The sequence below is a fragment of the Syngnathus acus genome, chromosome 20 (assembly GCF_901709675.1).
Source record: "Syngnathus acus chromosome 20, fSynAcu1.2, whole genome shotgun sequence".
Lineage (NCBI taxonomy): Eukaryota > Metazoa > Chordata > Actinopteri > Syngnathiformes > Syngnathidae > Syngnathus > Syngnathus acus.
Genome location: NC_051104.1, coordinates 3,352,039 through 3,373,195, shown reverse-complemented (window position 1 = coordinate 3,373,195; position 21,157 = coordinate 3,352,039). Strand labels below are relative to the sequence as shown.

Sequence of the window (21,157 nt, the reverse complement as noted above, 5' to 3'; positions counted from 1 at the left end):
TGTTGTTCTGGGCATGATTCCAAGTGTTATTCCAGGGTTTATTCCGGGTGTGATTGGAGCTCTTGTTGCAGTTTGCCAAAGCAGCAAATGTATCGCTACAAGATGTTGGGCTGCGGGGCGGCCTCGTTCATTAGCGGCTGCACGGGACAACGTGCCAAGTATGGATTGGCTGGTGATGCTGCGGGATTTCATCGTGCACGTTTATTTCTTCAGCACCCTCGCGGGACTCCATGGAAATGATTATCGACGTCCTCCGGCGGCCCAACGTTTGTCTCCATCACGTCGCCGATTTGTCGGCCACACGTCGCTAATTAGCGCCGGAAATCTTTCCGCTTGTCGTCTTCATCGTCACTTTTCTCCGTCTGTTTGGACGAACATGATTCTGTTGACACATGGATGCGTTTGTGATTTTTTTTATCACAGAATTCTGTGTTATTTAAATATTCATTTCATTTTATTATTTTATTTATTTATGTTATTTAAATAACACGTGCAGTCGAATATCGAGAGAAACGGGTGAAAACAGAGCGGCCCTCCTCCTAGCATCTTTCTCGCTTAGCGCTCGCTCTTGTTGAATTTGATATTTGTTGTTTGGCGTTCCCCGGCGAGCAGATAAACAGCTCCATCTGCAATATTGATAGCACCATAAAACCTATGGACGTGCAAATAAAGTTTTTACGCCTCAGGCGGAATTATTCATCTTTTATAGAGTGTGAAAAGCAAATTCCTAAAGCAGATAGAAACCAAGATAAGAAAAAGAAACACTGCAGATAAATTCTTGGAATGATGTGCGACTATCTCATTGCCACCTGCTGAGATTTTTTTTTTTTCTGTCGCTGTACGTCACATTTGTTCCTCGTGCTTTTTCCCCCCTTGGAGCATGACTGCAAACGTCGCCATTTGTTTTCACTTTGGCTCACGTATGGTGGCTGAAAATCAATAAGTGCCTTGTCCCAATAATCACGGAAGCTGACAGCTACAAACTGGAGCCTCTTTTGTTTAATATTTAAGTCTATCATATGTGATGCTTAGGCTTCGCCTGTATCATATCGTGTGTTTAAGTTAGTTCAAACAAGGGGCAAATTAGATTTCACGTTTGGTCACGTGACAAGGATTAATTATTTGCATGATTTGTGTGTGGGGGGGGGTTGGAAGATAGCACAACTTTAGATCCTGCGTTATCACTCCTGTCTTGCTCATTATTTTCCGCTTTTGTTCTTTAAATGTACGTTTAAAAAAATCCTGTGATGATTTTGGTTTGTTAAATGTGGATCAAATTGCACTTTGGGGACTTTTGTCATGTTTGTGCGCCTCCTAGTGGTCTGGATGACATTTTGCTGATTTGATTTGATTACAATGGGGAAAATTGGAGTCCAGTAAATTGAGTTCCAAACTTAGACAGGGATTGTGGCTTGTAAGTCAAGGTAGCACTGTATTGACTTGTAACTGCGTGACATCCCATTGCCGCCAAACAGACGCGGGCAATTTTCTGGATTTATTGCAAACACATTCATACTTGCAGCTGGCGGCGGCCGATATGTGTTGACTTGATAAATGGTGGCGCTCATAAGTGTATGCGTTTGCAGCACACAACATAAACGCCGTCGCCGTCTTGGTTAAATATTGATGTTTTCCACCGATAAAAACATTCCGAGTGCAGAATTCGAGCGGCCATGTCAGCTTGTGGTACGACCCAACGCGGGAGGCCTCCACTGGAATCAAAGTAAGGGAATCGGCATGCGGCGGCCTCCTGCGGCCAACTTAATGGAGCCATCCGTCAACTTTAATGCTTGTTAGAGTTGCGCCGCCTTTCATCCTTTGACACCCCGCTCGGACTTGAACGTTAACGCGAGCGCGGATCTTCTTAAAGGCCTCATCTTTTATCATTAGCCTGCCAGCTCAAGCGGCAAAATGTTTTGCTTTCTTACGGCGGCGGGGTGACAATGACTAAAAGCTTCATCTCGCTTTTCCTAATTGCACACGTCTCGTGGCAGCAACGTCGTCGTTGCCGTTTGGAATTCTTCCTCCCACCACTCTTGCGAGCTGTGTCTTGTCGTGGCTGACAAACTGATGTCCAAATTTGAGCTTGACATGGACTTTTCTGTGCATTTTACGCTTGTGAGGCTTTGCGTGGAGTCATGAAGATCACTCAAATTCCCGACAGACGCCTGCTGCTCCAGCCAACTGCTTGATTACAATTCTCACCATGGGGTGAGGATAAATTGGAAAATAACCACAGCAACTTCTCTGTCTTGTGATGTGCTGCTCTTGTGCTCGAGTGGCCTCTGACCTCAGAAGTTTTGATCACAGATGGTTACGTCAACGTGCATTGGAGACGCTTTGGACTTGCATTTTGGTGCGTGTTCAAAATGGCCATTCCGGTCCAGGCAGAGAAGTCCAGCAAAGCTTTATGAAGCAAATGCATCCGCAGAACGGCACGAGCGCTAATGGACCCCCTGCGCGGGGGCTGTGAGCGAGATGAAGGCGGCGCAGAGGAGCAGCCTTTTTTTTCCCCCCTTCTGCCGGATTCATTAGAGGCGGTAACGATCCGTCCTCTGCGACAGCTCGGGGCGGGCAAGGTCAGTCGGCCCCGAGGTGTTGTACAAATGATCTTGGGCTTGGGAGACGTGTGCGTGCCATCTTTCATCCAGGACCAATAGGACGAGATGCTTGCAACATACAACAAAGTGTCTCAATGATAAATTTGAGATCAAAAAGTTGAGGCGAGAAGTCCGCCAAGTTGTGAGGGTGTCCACTGATTGCTACTCGAGTTCAGTGCCAACTTGCAGCCTTTTGTTACTTTTCCATGAAGGTTCTCTACAAATTGTAGTTCTGGTGGAAACATTTTGAGCGGTTTTGTCCAAGCATATTTTCGCCTGCATGCTTCTTGCGGCTTAGCTGGCTGACGTTTTGGCCTGCCATGGGGCTTTTTTCTCTCCTTCCCGTCCTTTCGCCTCAAAGCCGGCTGCTCCTGTGACGCCTCGCGGCGGCCGGCCCATAACAAGTTGAGTCGCTATTGAGTCCGCTGGCTTGTTTTGACACTGTGCAATTAATAGCTCCCCCCGCCCTTGAGTCCCTCATATTTTTCCTCACTGAGTGGGATTCATGTGAGATGTGTAATTGTTCACTTTGTATTTCTCTTCAGCGGTGCGCCATCACGGCTTTTAATGCACTGTCTAAATTCAGACTTTGAGGGTTATTGATTTATAGAGCGGACTGAGCTGAAATGAAGGGCGCTGAGCGAGGTGAGGCTTGAGCTGTGTCTGTGTTTTTATTCTTCTCAAGGCCGCTAACAACCGCTAAAGTGCTTCAAATCTCTGCCCCAAGTACCAATTGGTCGAAGGCAGTTTGACCATGAAACATTCTTAGCCTGTCCAACTGCTTCATTCATGTAAGTTGAAGCTTTTCGGCTCAGTTGGACTGCGCGTCACAAAATCGAAGCGGTTTCATTTCTTTGGAGTGGACTCGCTTCGGTTTTTGTGCCTGGAAAAAGTACTGGAAAACCAAGGACTCGTTTTGTGCTCGGGCCAAGACCAGGTCAGACATCAAAATGGTGCTTTGGCACCATCTGGTGGCATCTTAGTGCTAATTTTGAAGTGAAGCTTCGTTTTTGCCTGAATAGAAAAGAGAGCTTTGCTGCCGTAATGTGAGGAGCGGTGGAAATGACTCTGCAAGCCATCGTGCGCGCGCAATACTCTCTCCCCCCTAAATCACGTTACTTGATCCCCCCCGTATGCGAGCGTTGCTTTGTATTTACGCGGGGGAGCGCGCAGCTGCCTGGCCAATCAGCACGCGCGCGCACGCGCCTGCGCGCATGCACGCACTGACCACAGACGAGCCGAGCTTGAGCCCCACGACGAGTGAAGCTTTCCACGCCAAACAAAGTCACGCAAATTGCAGAATGAAGGAGAGGAACCTGATCGAGACGGCCAAGATGCAAGGCAACGTGCTGGTGAGTGAGTCGTTCAGCTTTTGCTTCGTCCCGCTTTGGTTTCGTGCGTGGACTTATGTTCGAAACGGAGAATTTGTTTTTGGGGGTTAACGCCCTTTTCCGCTGCACGTGAATTGCACTTGAAGAAAGTTTTGTCCTCTTTTATGAGCTCTTTCTTTTGCTTACGATGTTCTCCTGCTGCGTGGACGCGTGCGTGCGTGGATACTTCAATTTTGGATTTTGAGGAATATTGCGCTTGGATGACTGTGTAGCTTTAGTTGCTGACCGACCCAGCAGTGCTGAAATTGATAGATATTTGCTCTTTTGCAAATGCTGTTGACTTTTTTCTCTTGCATTAACAAGTTGTCAAGCTCACATCACAGATTTCACTTTTTTGTGATGAATTCCAAGCTTCAAAATTGCCCATGGGGCAATTTCTGATGAGTGATGCCTCATTTTGCACTAGTGAAGTGTGATTTGTTTTTTGCTCCATAAACATTCAAGGAGACGCTTAATCAGATTTGGAGATTGCGTGATTAAATGAAAGCAAACCGGAAAAAGTAACGACCGACTTTGAACCTGTCTTACCAAAGTCGTGATTTATTTTGTCATGTTGTTTGTGCATCGAATGAATGAGAAGCGGAGATGATGCTCAGTTTTTTTTTTAAGAATTGTCAACAAAATATGGTTTCACCAGGCCATCTCGTGAGAATCAGCCATGTTGAATTGCAAGTTTTGGCTTTTCTTGAGGCTTAGAAACAAATCTTTTGCTAGTTAGTCAATCACTAGTTAGCTTTTTTGGATGTTGTTGCTGAGTAGACAGGCTCGCTCGCTCACTTGAGGTCAACGGAGAGAAAAGCTATCCTTTTCAAGTGTGCCTTTGTTGCTTGTTTGAGCTGCACTTTTTTTAATCACCCACGCGGGAAATAAACAATGTTGTGTTTGCCCCTGATGTTGCAATCTAAGCACTTTGCGCATGACTTTGTCACCACCAGCGGCCTCGCGTCGTCTTGCCGAGGAAGCTCTGGAAGCTGCCATGTGGGATTGGTTGAGCGGCGTGCAATGCACTCTGTCACATGGTCTCCGGGGAGCGGGCCGGAGAATTCGATTAGCCTCGCCGTCGTGTCCATCTTGTGTTTGGATGCCTCCATTAGAAGATGCCAGCCCCCCCCCTTCCCTCCCCTTTGTTGTAGCGGCTGGGCCGTCTAATGAGATCATTAAAGCTCGCCGAGCTGAAGGCGAGCAAGCACCTGTTGTCGTGCGTTTGCGCCATACTGGAGGCACATCAGTTCGCAGGAGCTTCCTCGCCGCCATAATCGCACGTCGTTACCGATTCATTTTTAATCATCCTATAGATGTTGGAGATTCATTTGAATTAATTGGAGGGCTCTTGAAGTCCTCGTGGACCTTTTCTCGCTGCACAATTACGTATTTTTCTCTGGATCTAAACTCATAAGTGGCTCTCTGATGAGTTCATCAAAAGTTCTTTGCGGCCAAAGGTCATCTTGCTTTGATTGTCTTATTTGGCGACGGGAAAAGCCACGCCAAGGCCTACGTGACACGCGGCCAGAGATGAAAGAAAATGAGGGATTCGTTTGTTGGATTAATTACTTTGGAGCGAGCCTGCCATCCGAATACGTAGCGCTCTGCGCTAGCGCCTCGGTGAAGCGGAACCAATGTGCGATGGGCACGTTTGCAGACCCCCGCCGGAGGGGCAGATGCTCGCCGGCCACGTCGTCGGCCCAATCTGCTCGCACGGCGGGGAGGCGGCCGGCCTTATTTAGACTGTTGCCGCATCACAACTGAAGAAAAGAATTCATCTTGCCCGCTCCTTCGTGCGCAAATGAAGCTAGCGGGCTAGCAGCGGCACTTGGTGGCGGTAAAGACAAGAAAGCTAAAACAATCACGCAAGTTCAGTTGAGCATGGTGGAGCGTTTCAATCCAATTCATCAGCCAGCATGGAAGGGCGTGCCCTCCTATTCAGCTTGGATGGTAATGAGAGCACCAGATCTGTGGCGACACTTGCAAGTCGTTTGATCCACTTGATGGATGCACGCTTGAGTGGCGCTCGCTCACCTTTGCCTTGTCATTGGCGAGCGCTGATGAGAGGCTGGCCGCCACTCGCCTCGGAATGTCTTTCCGCAGACGCCGGCGAGCCATCATCTCGCTTCCTTTCATCTCGCTTAACCCCCCCCTCCGAGTCGTTGCATCTTTATCAAAAGTGCGCCTCTCATCCGCACGCGCGTGACATTTCCATTTTTTTCCCCGGCGGCAAAACGAGCAAGAAAATGTGGCCGGATTGATGGAATTTGGACATAATGAGAGGCTTTAAGTCGGAGGCTGTCAGGTGAGGGTGCATCTCACCCCCCCCACTAGTCCTCCGCCGACGCCTCGCAAAGGTCAATGTGCTGCTTAATCAAACATCAGGCGCTGTCAGCTGGACGCGGATGCTCCCGTGCTGAGTTTAAAGTTCACTTGCCAACTATCTGCCCAGCCCGGCTTGGAAACTGTCTGCTGTGAATCAATCACCAGCTGCTTTTGATGTCGCCATCAACGTTTGGCCCGGGAGAAAATATCCACAACTCCATCGATGGCATCTTTAGCTCTCCAATCCAATCGCCTGTGCAACATTAGGTGCTTAGTGTAGCGCTTAGATGGAGTGGCTCGGCTTTCAGGATTCGGCCCTTGGGTGGCGTCTTAGTGGCAGAATTGGGATCCGAGGTGGTTAGCGTTAGCTCGTGGACGTATGCTTAAGCTTAGCGCAGGGTATCGTAAGAATAGAGTTTAAGATCAGCCGAGGCTACGCTTGTGGCTCATTTTCCTGGTTGTTTGCAGCCTGAGTCGCCCCCTCGTCTGGCCGTCTTGTTCATCCATTACGGCGAGCCCTAATCAGGTTTGCCGCGGCTCATTGCTCCGCTGCGGGAACGTCTGCGCTGCTGTTGTCCCACAGCGAAATTGCACGACGACGATGATGATGATGTCGCTCTAATGACGGTGACTCATGCAAAGCTTTCGATGAATTGCGTCGATATTGCTGTAATTTTTCGGATGGAGATGAAAACGTCTAAGCAGGTATCTCTGACGTTTGCGGTTTTTCTCCCCGAAAGACGTGAGCACTGCACCGGGAGAATTGATGTTTGATATTTGTTACTTTGGCACGGCCGCGGCAAGTCTCGGCTTTCATTTCTGTTGTTCAAAACGGGGCAGAGGCGCCGAGGTCGAGAGTCGATGAGATGTATCGACGCGGCCAGCTCAACCCTGGCCTAATATTTGCCTTGTTTATGGCGCCGTGCGTCACATTAGCCGTCGGCAAACACGGCAGACGCCGGCGACCCTGCGTCAATCACCCGCGAGGCCAAGGAGACATTTGAACCTCGCCGACTTTATCCACCGCCTGATCGCTTGCTCAAATAAAACGATAAGGCGACGGGCGCCATGCAAATGAAATATTTGACGCCACCGCTGACCTCGGCAAACGACGAGCCGAGCACGCGTCTGGCAAAAGCGAGGAGCTGCTTGTGAACGCACGCCACGTTCACCTTCGGGGCCGTCAGACTCCAACGCTCCGTTTTCATCTTGGCGAGCGATGAGGCCGCCTCCTGGTGGGGGAGGGGGAAGCGGCCCGAGGGGATGTGGCAATGCTTTGTCCGTCGTGCACGTCGCTCCTGCTTCTAATCTTTGGGCAGTGGTGTGTGTGTGTGTGGGGGGGGGGCATCACTCACTCCGTGCTAACAAGGACCGGCTTGACTGTCCAGAAAGGCTCCGTTTCACGTTTTGTTTCCTCCCGTCCGCCGCTTCAAAGTTGGACGAGCTCCAGTTATCTGTCGGACGGGGCGACGAGGAGCAGATGGGCGGAACGGCAGTAGCAAGGTTACGTCTGATGCCGATGCGGTGGGTTGCATTTGGCCGCCCGTCGTGGCGTGCCTGCGCATGGCAAAACCCCCACCGCTCACGGCCCAGCCCTACGGTCCAGATGAACCGGCGGGCCGTGGAGCGCTCTGACCTTGGACAAAAATATACAGGAGTCAAATCTGAAGTACTGCAAATTGCTAAACCGAGAAACAATGGCGGAGATTTGTGTTGCCCGCCACACAAAGCCACCATGATTTTTCCCCCCCCCTCAGAGGTCGTCGAGGGGCTTGATGAGTGCGAGCGTCGGCGGCGCCTCGTCAAACCGGCCAATAAGTTGGAATTACCTCCCCGGACCTCCGGGGCTGTTTTTTTTCTTCTTCATTTTGTCTCCTCCTTTATTGGTAACCCGAGGGGACACCGCTACGTCCGCAGTGAGGATTTGGCCAAATAAAAGGCGGAGATGGCCACGCCTCCTCTTGGCTGCTCTGTCAGCCAATTCCCGGGCAGAGTTTGGCTAAATTGCCTCAGCAAAAGACTTGCCGTGACTCGATGGGCCGCTTTGAGTAACTGCATCTCATTTCCTGGATGCAAAACGCGTCCCAATACTTTTGTGCACATACTTGAGTGTTTATGGAACCCGTTTAGTGTTGACTTTAATGCGCGACTGCACTTTTTTTTTTTTTTTTTTTTTTTTTAAACGCAACATAAATTCTCACTGCCCGCAGCTTCCCTGCGATCCTCGGGAGATGGTTGCCGCAATTTACGAGGGCAAATTGCGTGGGGGAAGGGCGTAAATCTCGCCGCGGCGTTCGTTTCTACTGACTTTGGGCAGTCTTGGGCCTGAAGTGATGTACAGTAGTTATTTTTTCCCGGTTTGAAAGTGCTTTATTTTCTTCTTGCAATGAACGAATGGCTGCTTTTGGGACTTCAACATCCTTCACACATACCGAGTGTCACTGTCAGCGGCTGCATGATTTCATTTTCAAATCTTTGGACCCACTTTGGAGGTTTCTTGAAAGAAAGACAGCGAGGTGCACAAAGGTAGAGGTGGAAGAATGCGGCGTGTGCCGGAGAAAGGGAGCAAAGTCCGAACGGATCCCCACGTATCCGAGTGTGACGTAATGGGATCGATGGGCGCCCGCTGACCCGCTCCGGGATTGGCGGGTTTTATGGCCGGGACGCCCGGGGGGGCTCCTCTCAGCCGAGCCTCTTGCACCGGCAACTTTTTTATTATTATTATTATTCTTTTAAGAGTGAGCTACGACGACGTGGTTGGTAGCTAATTGCCTCGCGCAGGCCAGACGCGGCCGCCTCCAAAGTGGCCAGCACCAACGTGGGGCTGTGCGGCGCCACGCATACTGATCGCGTCCATGCGACTGCAGCTCGTTCGTCTTCATCGAGGCAATTAAGGCCGATTGATTGAAAGAGTCCCCGTCAGGCCTTGTCAAGTAAAACGCTCTTGATGTACGATGCTCGAAAGACAATACACGATGATTTACGCCGGCGCCGTCGAATGCCAACGACTCAGCGTTCCGGTCCAGCGAACGGCGCTGTTCCTGCGGCCTTTGTGTTGACCCGCGTTGCTGACTTGGCGCTTTTGCTCGCTCTCCAATGTTGTGTTGCGGTACGCTGTGTGTCACTTGTGCAGCCGAGTGGCGCGCAATTTCTCCATTTTGCCGCTTTTGAGGCGGAACCAAGTGCCGCTCGTGTTTCCTCACTTGAGACCGAGTGCTGCACTTTGCTCTTTGCGGCACCCGCATGCAACCAGACACGCGTATATTCTTTATCCTCTGGGAAGCGCCGCGATTCCGGTGGCTGACTTGTGCGGAACGGTGGAAGTTGCGTGTTTGACGTTTCTGGACAGCCCCGAGCAGACTTTTTTGTAGCACGTTTGGGTCCTTTTGAACTCGATATCTCAGCTGCTTTCTCTCTCCATCAACTGTTGGAATTGTCGACATCTCGCTGAGCTGTCAAAACTACAAATCAAGCCTCAGGGGATTTTTTTTCTTTTTAATTCCCCAGCCGTCCTTTCTTCTCTCGTCCGTGCGAGAGCGTTGACGCGTGGTCGGAGGTGAGAGAAGTGAGATGTGCGAGGCTTTCGTAGTCTTATTTGAGGCCTTTTCGCTGCGTGAATGTTGATGTGTGTGTCAGCTGATCCAGCCCCTTTTGCTCCTCCAACTTCTTCGGTTGTCCATCATGAAAAGTTTTTGTGTTGAGCAGTCGTACCGTTCGCAAAAGTGGCATTTTCTTCATCAACTGATACATTTACGACACGAAATGAAGCCGTAAATAATACGTTCATTGCGTCCGTAAAATGTAATATGCGCTGTGCAGTATCGAAGCACTGCAGTAAATCCGCACGTAGACAATCAAGTGGCAACTAAAGTACAAATGAATCACAGCGTTGAGAAGATGCACTCATAAAGTACTTGCCAAAAAGATATGCTTCGGAAAATGGACGGATGAATGAACAACAATATTTAGACATCGGAAGGAGCCTCACTCTCGTGTAGTATTTATCCTCCATATGGAACAACAATGAAATCAGTGCCGCAACGACGAGCGGAGCTACGTTCTTCAAAGTTGTTATTGGCTGCCGCAAAGAGATGAGGACCAAGTCTTGATGATTTGGAGTCCGAGAGCGGGCGGGCATGGCAGCGTCAGCGCATTTTAGTCGGGCCCCCGTCCCGTCATTCCAACCCCAACGGCCCAGAGCGGGAAAAGCAGCAAGCGGGCCCGGCTTGCCTTTTAAATCCCGCTTTGAAATGCGCTAGCTCGACGTCTCTATTGCAAATTGGCTTCTTCTCGCTCTTCCAAATATGCGCTTTATACGGCCCCATTGATTACACCGCCCCCTTCCTCGCCCACTCCCCCCAAGCGAGCGGTGCGGGATTGAAGGTGCGTGCAGGTTTATGATAGTACTCGCGGTGAAAAATGGCCCCCATCAGAGAAATGTGGCACGGTGCTCAAAATTCATGGCTTCTCTGCCTCCTCACACAGCCGAGCTTCTTTTTCTACTCTTTGCTCTCCCGTCCAGGCTTTCTTCTTTTTTTGACAAGGTCAAAGCTCGCTCACATTTCTCGCTGCACACGCTCGGCTCGTTGGCGTACGACTCGTGTCAACATTGATGGTGCCCCAAAGCGCTTTTCTTGGCTCAATATTGCAGCAATATCACCGCCTGTGGCAAAGCACTACTCCGGCGAGACTATCATTTTACTTCCATCAAATGGAGAGAACACACGAGCGTTTTAAAAATCCATTTAAAATAAGAAAAAAAGAAAGCTGAATCAACACATTTTTAAAAAGAATTTAATGACAAAAATCATAAATTAGAGAGCACATTTAGGTTGGCTGCTATTTGGATATTCAAAGAAATATCATATGTGAGTCTCTATGTCGATGTTTACACGTAGCTTTTCACTTGGATTGCCGCCTCCGCGTGCCCGCTGAAGGCATGTGCACTCAAGATGGTGTGTGTGTGTGTGTGTGTGTGTGTGTTTGTGTGTGTCATTCCTGGGAGGCTCTGCGTGAGGCGTGCTAGCATGAAATGAGAACACAGCCGTCATAAATCACTGATGGGTTGGATGCCCTCGCAAATGTGAATGTTCTTGACGGCCACGCTTTTGCCTTCACAACCAGTCTGAAATAAATATTTGGATGAGGCGGGGGGTGGGGGGGGGTAAACATGCTGCATGTTGAGGGGTGCGCATGTTGAAATACACCAACTGGACACTTCATTAGGTACAGCCACAGAATGTCATCGATGAAGGAGATGTTGTGACCCGTTGGCAAGGGGGCCTGTTGGTCTTTGAAGGGGCGCAGAAGAATGCATCCTAGACGGGGAACACGAGTCAGCCAGCTGCAAAACGTCATGTCAGACAGCCCATCAAGATGCGTCACGGTTGCTCCTTTGCTGACAATCGTTTCAACGCCAATCATTCTAGGAATCATGTCATGAATCAATCAATCAATCAATCGCACCTAACCCAAAAGCAAATGAAAAATACTTTGATATTGCCTTTCTTATTTAGACCAACTTCAATGCTGCTGCCTCACTATTCTTCTTTCCGGTTGGTCAGTGATGGATGGATACACTGCTGTACACTTTTCTTTTATATATAAACAGCGAGGGGGGGGGGGGGGGGGAATTGAACGGTAAGATATTCTTTGCAGCGGTCTGTTGTGTTGCAGCAGCCGAGTAATTGAGTCAGCGTGGGTATAATGCATTTAGGAAGCTGTCTGCGTTTGTGCCGTTTTATAACAGACCACCTTTGCGCCAGCCTCTTCTTTCCCAGCATGCTTTGCACATAAGCAGACAGAGCTTGAAGTACAAACACATTTTTGCACCTATTGTAGCAAATGTCACATTCTGTTACTTTTATTCATAAAAAAAATTGACATGTGTGACCACCTATTCTATTGCCGCCATTCTTTTGATAAACAATTAGGATGATTTTAGCTACCATCAAAAAAGATGCTCATATGTGATCGTTAAAAAAAAAAAAAACTGCCTTTGAGGCGTTCTTGCACCAGTTAATCCACACGGTGGCGGTGTTGCTCTCTGCATGGAACTCGCACAGTTCGCAATGCCGAGTAAAGTCGTCACGTCACGTTCACTCAGACCCCACTCAAACGCAGGAAAGGAGGCTGCGGGTTCTTTACACTATAATGGCTCATAATCACGCGGCCGTGACGTTACCACTCTTCAAACGTGCACGTGGGCGACGCTGTGCATGAAGTCAAATCCCTCTGTCGTCTTATCATCCGGTGCCTGTTTAAGCTGTCCGCGGTGCTGAAGCTGAAGTTGGTTAGAGAGATGATATCGGGTATGGCGCTGTCCGCGGTGCTGAAACACACAGCGAGAGCGCTCTCCGCTGTGCTGAAGCACATATCGGCTGTAGCGGGTTGTCAGCGGTGCTGAAACTGGAGTTGGTCAAGGTGCTATCCGTGGTGCTGAAATACCGGTTGGCGCTGGTGCTATCAGTGGTTCTGAAACTGGAGTTTGGTATGGTGCTATCTGCGGTGCTTAAATAGATGTCTGTGGTTTTGAAAGCCGTAGGTGCTGTCAGTGGTGCTGAAACGGAACTTGGCTGTAGTGCTATCAGCAGTGCTGAAACTAGAGTTTGGTATGGTGCTAACCGCAGTGCTGAAATTTGAGTTTACTGTCGTGCTATCCGCTGTGCTGGAACTGAAGTTGACCGCAGTGCTATCCGTGGTTCTGAAACTAGCGTTGGAGGGGTGCTAGCCCTGGTGCTGAAACATAATTGGCTGGAGAGCTGTAAGCAACACTGAAATGAGCAACTTGAAAACCCGATACATACATTTATATCTTAGTATTCTTTTCTGTTCTTAGTTCATCTAAAGTTTCAACTAAAAAAAAAAGTCTCTGCTGTGAGTCCCCACCGAGCTGGTGTTGGTTGTGCAGATCATCAGTGCGTTTGAGCTGAACATGAGCTTGATTCATTTAGTGCCGCTCGAGGTCTTTGTTAGCGCGTTAAGTCCCGACTGAGCTGAAATCGATGCAAGCGCTCCGTTATGTTCCCTCCTTGTCAATCTTGAAGGGAGGCGGATGGATGACTTCTTATCCTAGCTGCGACAGTCCACGTGAGGATCATTTTGAAAGCCTTTCCTCACGCTTTGAGAGTTTCTCCTTGTCAGGCCTCCGCTTTGTGTCGTAATGAGGCCTTCCCCCTTGCCGCCGGTGACATTTTCATCCCACCAAGTCGCCGAGGGCGCCGAGCCGACGAGGGCTCCATCCCACCGGGATCAAGGGCTCTCCCGCCCGCCTGCCCGCTGGGCCGCCCCCCCCCCGTTGAGTGAGCTTCAAAACCCCCTTTGACTCAAGCCTCTGCTTTCAAGCAGCACAGCCAAGATCTTTTTGACTGATGTCATTTTGGAGATCAGCCAACGTGTTCTGGTCATCTTGTTGCGAGACCGTTTCTTGAGTTCTGCTCCAAATATGCCCCTGCGGCGAGTGGTAGCATGACTTATTACACAAGTTATCAATACAACAAGACTCACAGGTATATATTTTTTCGCCTCTGCAAAGAGCGACATTACTGCCGTACTGAGAAGCTGAGAGGAGCTGACTCGCCAGTGCAGTACCGTCTGTGTTATAGTGCCCCCGTGTGGTCAAGGTGCTCACATACCATAACGATAGCTTGAGTGCATTTGGACAAAAAAAAAAATATTTTAATGACATCATGACTGAATCCGTCTGTCATTTTGGGTCTTAAGCAAGCCGGGTTTTGGAGTTCAGTTCAAATAGTCACCTCCCCCTCCCCTTTTTGTTTGTTTCTGCTCCAAGCCTCTGCAGTTTCCTCTTTTAAGTCAGCGCAGCACCTCTCGTTTCACACTCGTTAATTAGACGGCTCCTCAGGTAGCGTTTAGGCTGCTCAACTAAAAACAGCTAAAAGAAAAACAAAAGTCCAACTAGATCTTTACTTTTGCAATCAAAGGTGTCGTCCCGGTGGTGTGATTTTCTTGTTTCCACTCTCCGCAGTGAGTAAACATATATTTTCTTTTTTTTTTTTTTTTCTCTTGCAGTCATCTTGTTGTGTCGGGCTAGACCAATCAGCACACTGGTAATGAGACTCTGGAGATATCAGAGGCAGACCTGGCGGTGACACGCATACACGGGCTGGGCGCGATACGTGTGTGTGTGCGCGTGTGTGTGAAGCTCACGTCACGTACTTTTGCCAACCAACTCGTCACACCTAAGTCTGCGGCTTTGCGGCTGCACGTTGCATTAAGACAACGAGCAGCAGATAAACACGCACGCACACACACACACGCACACACACGGTTGCATCTTAATATCATAACATGCACACACGCAGGGGAAATTGTATTTCTCTGATTGCCATCCATGAGAAAGCACAAATGGAAAATTCTCCCTCCAGGATGGGCAACAATAAAGTATGCCTGTTTTCTAGAAAGTCACGTGGGTTCTTTTTTTTTTGCTTTCTTTTCCTCAAGGACTGGAAGGAAAGGTTTGTTGGAAATGCAAAAATAAAATGCAGAGGAGACGTTCCCCAATTCAACCTTCGAGCTGTTCGAGAAGACGCTAGCAAACAGTGCAGGTGCCATCCAAACGCTCCAACGGTTAGCATCGTTAGCCATTTTAGAATTAGTGACTATTTATTTTGAAGCAAGCACTTAACTTTGCCCAAACGCTTTTAAAGTAAAGATCAATATCCATTCAATTGAATAAAAAAAAGTGGCTCAGTGTTTCCGATGATGTCATTGCTGCGGTTTTTATAAGGTGAGGCAGAGGCGTAGCCAAGCCGGGGCGAGCCGGGGCGGCGCCCCGGTTAGGACTCCCTGCGCCCCGGTTGAAAAGAAAGAAAAAAAAAAAAAAAAAGAAAAAGAAAAGAAATCGAGCTTTTTCGATTCTTCATTTTCATGCAGTTTTTTTCTTTCGGTCTTGCGCGAATGTGCTTGCGCTATTCTATGTGCGCGATGTTATCCATTCACCGTTTGCCTCCCGGACGTTGTTTTAGCGATCAGCGAACGGCGTGGGTGATGTTCGATTTTTTTTCCTGTGGGCGTGCGCCCCTACTGGAAAAATTCCTGGCTACGCCTCTGAGGTGAGGAGGGGGAGTGGAATCTCCATTCATCTCAATGATCTAATCATGATATCGTTTTTTTGTGGATTACTATGTTTATATATCCCTTAAGTACTAACTCCGGAATGAGCAACAAATTGTGAGCACAGCCGCTGACAATGTTGGTTGTGCTAACATTGACGCTCGCAACACATTATGGTGCGATCATTTGTCTGACTCAGCAGATTACATCCGGGCTCACTCGCGGGCTTCATGTCATAAAACCTTACGACTCGCGTGTGTGTCTGTGTGTGTGCGCGCGTTCGTGGGGATGCTAAAAGCGGCGCATGAAATTTAACACTGGCAAACTATTGGCGTAAAAGCGCCAACGGGCCCGGTCAAAAGGCTCCTTGTCGAAAAGCACAATCTCAAGCCTCACAAGTTTGCCTAATGGAGGTCACCATAGCAACGGATGTCCAGCATTTGTGTGTTGTGACCTTCTAAGAGTAGGTTGCTAAGGACTTTGACTTGATGTTCCCTCCGCCTCGTGCATTAGTGCTCCCTTCGATGAACTGGAGTCGTTTTGCTTGCTCTCTTTTGGGTGCTTTGAATTGATCATACTGGATTTGTTCGACCCATCTGCAAAGATGATGTAATCACCAGGTGCGTGCGTTACTTTGCCACTTCTAAGGTGTCAATATCATTATGGCATCGCTTTCATCTAGCTAATTTGCCGTCATAGGTCAATTTCTGAATGCGGCTTCAAAGTCGGCTTAGGGTAAGGCGACTTAATGCTGACTTTTTCCTCCCGCTCCGTCTGCTGGCGGCGACAGATGGCGCAAGATAACGAGCGCAAAATTTATTGCCGGCCGCTGCGCTTTCCAGGCTTTTGCGGCTCGGCAAAATGAAACACACTCCACACAAGAGCGTGCACGCATTTTAGCTTTTGATGCTCCACTTATTATTTATGAGCAGATGCTCTGTTGTTCCAAAATCAACTTTGTGGCTCATTTGGAAAATGTCGGAAAGCTTGTTTTTGGAGAGGTGGGTTTCGGGCCGATCCGGGTTTTTTTTTTTAATTTGTTGGGCGGCCGTGCACTCCATCCCGGTGCGGCAGGGACGAATGCGCCTTGCCCCGGCTGCCCGCGTGAGGAACGACCCTCAGATGGGAAGCGACTGCAGCGCAGCAAATGATACTTCACCCCCCCCCACCACTCCAGTAGTGGTTGCCGTGTGAGTGGGAGAGCGAATCGTTAGAGTTGTTTTCTCCTTCCACAACTAATACTGCCAGGCCCCTGTTGAGAGCTTTTGTATTCCGCCAACGTTTGCGACCAAAAAGTGGAGAAAATAAGCTTTTGAAAACAAAACAAGAAGAGTGACACAAATGATGATGTCATGGTTAGACTGCAGCTTGCTTTCTTCTTTGTGTCTCTTGCGTCCCACCACTTTTGGAATGATGCCAATGTGTGTGACTTGAAGTCCATTTTTGTTTTCCTGCCGCGGCGTCACGTGAGCGTCTTGTGCGGCCACTTTGGCGTTTGAATGATGGCCGAGTGATGAGGCTTATCAATGATTCATGTTATTTTCTTTCGGAGCAAATCCGGCTTTTGAGGCTGGAGGAAGGGGATTTTCCCACAGACTGGCAATTGAACGACTTTGGGAATTTTTGGTCCTCAAATAAATTCCGCAAGTGAAACGAGTCGTTTGATAGTACGCCGAGCATCGTTAATAACCTGTCGTGGCCCGCTCTAGGTTGACGTATTTATGTCTCCATCTTCAACTTGCGTAAGCCGCCGCTGTCAACAACAGGATGAAGAATGAACAAATGTCATTTCCATGTGATTAAGATCCTATCTATTTTTTTTGCTTTCTCTGATTAAAGTGTGTTTTATTGTAATAAGGTGGAGCTCCTGTGTCGGAAGAGTCCCTCGTGGAATTTTCCAAATTGAAATGAGATGGGCATAGAGATAATTCATTACTGCCTTTTTTGTCAGCGTGGCATTCAAAAAAGTCAAGCTTGTGTTGTGGTGATCAAAACTCGGATTTTGAGTGGGCGACTCACGGCGGCAACGACGACTTATTGAGAGTCGCTCTGCACACCCACGTCGTTTGCGTGCGAGCTCCCGCTTGGATTGAATCGGCTCACGGCATGTCGAAAATCCGCGAGATGCTTTTAATCACTTTGCGTGGGCCGGGCCAAGGTCGTCGTCACGGTTACCGTTCTGCCACACGGGGGGTTTCTTTGACAGGTTCAAAAAGTTGACATACCAACATGGCGCCTGGTGCATTTCCAAAAGGACACTTTGAGCCAGACTTTTTGGGTCAGGCTCGTCATCTGGCTCTAATGGCGGCGTAAACACTTTAGCGCTGATTGTTCCCTCTGCGCCGGCTCGTTTGCAGGTGTTGAATTACCTCCGCCCGCGCCGCACCTCCCCTCCGCACTTGCCAGTCGTCAATAAGTCACGTTGCAGTTTATTACGAGGCACTCCTGGAGCAGCCCGGAGTAGAAAAGGCCGTCTCGGCCGAGCTCCATTAGCCTTTATGAAAGGGCGGGGTGGAGTTTGGAGATGGATGGACGGATGGACGGATGTTGTTTTTGTCTGCCTGCGCTAATGGCCCAGCCCGGGGCGGGGCGGGGCCGGCTGAAGAAGGGAAGCACCCGCGGGACGCCGGGGCAGAACCTCCGCGCTGTGGAAAGGACGACAAGGTGTACGCCGTCGCCACGATGATGTTCGAGCATTCGCTGGCGACGCCGCTGGGCCTCGGCAGGAAGCCCTCCAGGGTGGAGACAGCCAAGAGATACTGGAGGGTGAGTTGCGAATGCGGCCACATGTGGAGCACGCCCATTGGCCGCTTTATTAGGTACACCCACACAATCAATCATGGGCCCGCGCCGGAACTTACTCCCGGCATTTTTTTGCAATCTCCTGATTTTTTTTGATGTTTGCAAACGCCGTGAGTAAGTCACGTGTCGCAACGATCGCGCTCGTAGCTCGCCTCCGCCGACAATCGGACCCGCTGACTGCCTCTTGAAAGGGCGTTGCGCTTGGATAACACGTTTGAAGACGAGCACAAAGGCGAGCGTGCGTGATGAGAAGCAAAGATGTGAAGACATGCCAGTTGAAGTTGAAGGCGGTTTTGCTTTCCGTGGCCGCCGAGAGAGGAAAGTGAAGCAAAGTGAGTGATGCGGCATCAAAGCCAATTGTGCTCTTTGTCAGCGAGCCGCCGTCTGTCTTGTTCAACTCCAACTAACAAGCTACGTTAATGGGGGGCCTCGGACGCATCTAAATGAGTCATTCAGCAGAGTCCGAGTCAAACAAATGCGTTTTGGAGCAGCATCTTTGGGTTTCCGGAGCAGCTGTGTCCGGGTTTTTTTTTGGTCAGACAAATGTGGTGCGGCGGAACTGGCGCAAGAAAAAAAGTAATGCGACAGATCCGTCTGCCCCTGAGAGGCCTCTCGCAAGCCTTCCTGAACTTTTAAAAGGTTCTGCCAGGCTCAAAGTCCGAGGAGCAGGGGCAAGGCAAGTCGATATCAACCACCTGCGGGACAATCAAAGCGCCGGCCGGTCCTGAATAGCGATGCCACGCGGCCCCTTTTCGGAACCTAATCAGGTCTGACTTGATGCCTCTTGTACTCAAGCCCAATCGGGTCCAAGCCGGCAGCCGGGCTCATGTTTGCCTTGCCTCGTGAGTTGGCTTCCCGTTTGAATAGAGAGACAAGCGGAAATGAACCCACGTTGAATGTTTTGTTCAGCGCTTTGCTCTCTATTGGTTGCGCTCACTTGAGCAGCCGCGCAAGATGCCTTCATTGGCAAGGTTTAGCAACGTTGCGGTTCCGAGACGTTTGTAATTGTCCGCGGCACGGCGCCAAGCCAAAGCTCTCCCGCTTTGTGCCGCCTTCAACGAGAAGCCTTTTACGTTGCCATCAAATATTTATGTTTTAACTGCGACGTTGATGAGCGTGCCCGCTTTAGCGCGGACTTAACGGTGTATTTGTCTGTTGGCCCGCCCGCTTCGGAATGCATTATAACTTGCTCCATTTCACCCCTAGGGGCGCTATTTGACAGACGCTGTCCTTGCTCTCGTCCGAGCAGCCGCCGGATGACACGTCTTGACGCCGCCATTAATTTGACGCGGCTTTAAGCTGGCACTCGTCCGCTTTTCTTAGAGGCTCGGCAGCGAAGATCCGTGTCCATGCTAAATTTTCCTCCTCGCAGGGGAAGAATAAAAAAAAAAAAGTCTCACTGTGATGAGGGGACTTGTTGGCCCAGCGTGACAAATTCATCTCCCCGCCGGACGCCGTTTTTCACAGAGCGCAAGTCGCTGTCCGCACCTGAAGCGCCGGCTGGCGTCGTTGTCCGCTTTTAAGGTCACGGCGAGCTGCGGCGCGGCGGCACTTGTGCATCAGTCACGCTCTTGTTGCTATTGTCTCCCGGCCCCTCGGGGTGGGGGCGAGACGAGCAGGCTGTTTGGAACATTTCTCATTTGGGGCGAGAGCGGCAAAAGGCTGAGCCCAGCGCTTTTCGTGCAACGGGGGAATGCGGCAGTGGCGGCTTGTCTTTCCCATGACGCTCTCCTCAGAACGACGTCTGGCTTTTCTTCACGAGCCGAGTGAAGCAATTTAATATTGTCGCCATCATCTCGTCTGGCCATTATCTATTTGTATCACTGGCAAGCAGAAGATGGGTTCGTTGACTCGCTCGAGTAGGAAGGCCCGCGAGTATGGTGGTGGGCTGTCAAAGTGCCTCCATTGCGTTTCCAAATGAGCCCTGATCTTCTCGTTTGCAGAGCAGTGCCTTTTGGATGGGTATCCATAAATACTCCTCGTGCGAGCGCACGGATGCACCCATTACCATTCATGCATTATTCACGTGGACGTTAAGGGGAAAATTGCTTGGGAATTAGCCCATCTTGCCATGTTCACAAAAATGTAAATTCCGATCCAACATCAGCACTTTTTTTTTTCTGGTAACACACCAAAATGGAAAAGCTCTCTTCCTTGGCCCGTGTCCCAGACAACATTTTCTGGAGAGAGAGCTTCACTCCTTGGCCTCATGAATGTTTTTTAAAAAATATTTCCGTCGATTGTGGCTTAATTCACGTGCTTGCATCCATTCCCATGTTGCAAAGTGGCTTTCTGGAAAAGAATTAGTGGCATTTTGATCATGATGTGTTGCTAGCATGCTCTTGACTGCCGCCATGAGAAGTTGATGCCTTTTTTGATTGGTACTCAGCCCTTCCGTCTGTCTGTCCAGAGGCGCTCCAATCCAAATCCACTCGCTGCTGGCTTCGTCATCTCCCCGGGGAGGATTATTTGTCACTCAATCTTCTTTGGAGTGCGCTTGCCGAGTCACGGCGGTGTTCCATCAATATTTTTCCAAGGGGGGTTGGTCGATTTTAGTCCTGGTCCAAAGGGAAGGGAAGGAGGCGGGCGCCGGTTGCAAAAGAAAGTGGAGCGAAGCGGCTTTTGTGATCGCCACACAAAGCGAAACAAAAGCTCGCCGGATGTGTGAAGCCTTTTTGCTGTTGTCATCGTTGTGTTGCCGCCGCCACGGCTGCTTCCCTTTTGAGAGGCTCGTTAACATTTATCTGCACCGGGAGGCAACTAGAGGCACAAAATCTAAGCTCCATTATCGGCCCCCTCGGTCCAGATGGAAGCATCTCTTGAACCTACACCGCATCCATTTATTACACGCATTTATTGTTCACACACTGGCCACTTTATTAGGTACACGCTCGGGAAGGCAAAATAACTCATTGGGCGTCAATTGGACATTTTTACGTGAGGGTTACGCAACTGTCACTCTTATATAAGCTGTACTTGATA

At 49.6% G+C, this 21,157-nt stretch overlaps 1 protein-coding gene across 2 annotated transcripts in view; it reads left to right on the top strand.

Annotated features, from left to right (window-relative positions):
- Positions 1–3,797: 3,797 nt before the first annotated feature.
- The window catches only part of dpp6a (dipeptidyl-peptidase 6a), a 37,736-nt gene continuing 20,376 nt past the window's right edge, over positions 3,798–21,157 (top strand). The window contains exon 1 of one of the 2 annotated variants that reach the window (XM_037279729.1): positions 3,798–3,952. In XM_037279729.1, coding sequence (XP_037135624.1) covers positions 3,815–3,952 — 138 coding nt within the window. In that variant the 5' untranslated portion in view covers positions 3,798–3,814. Of the gene's footprint in view, positions 3,953–17,902; positions 18,140–21,157 lie in introns of those variants that run through there. The other variant, XM_037279728.1, reaches the window with a different exon arrangement.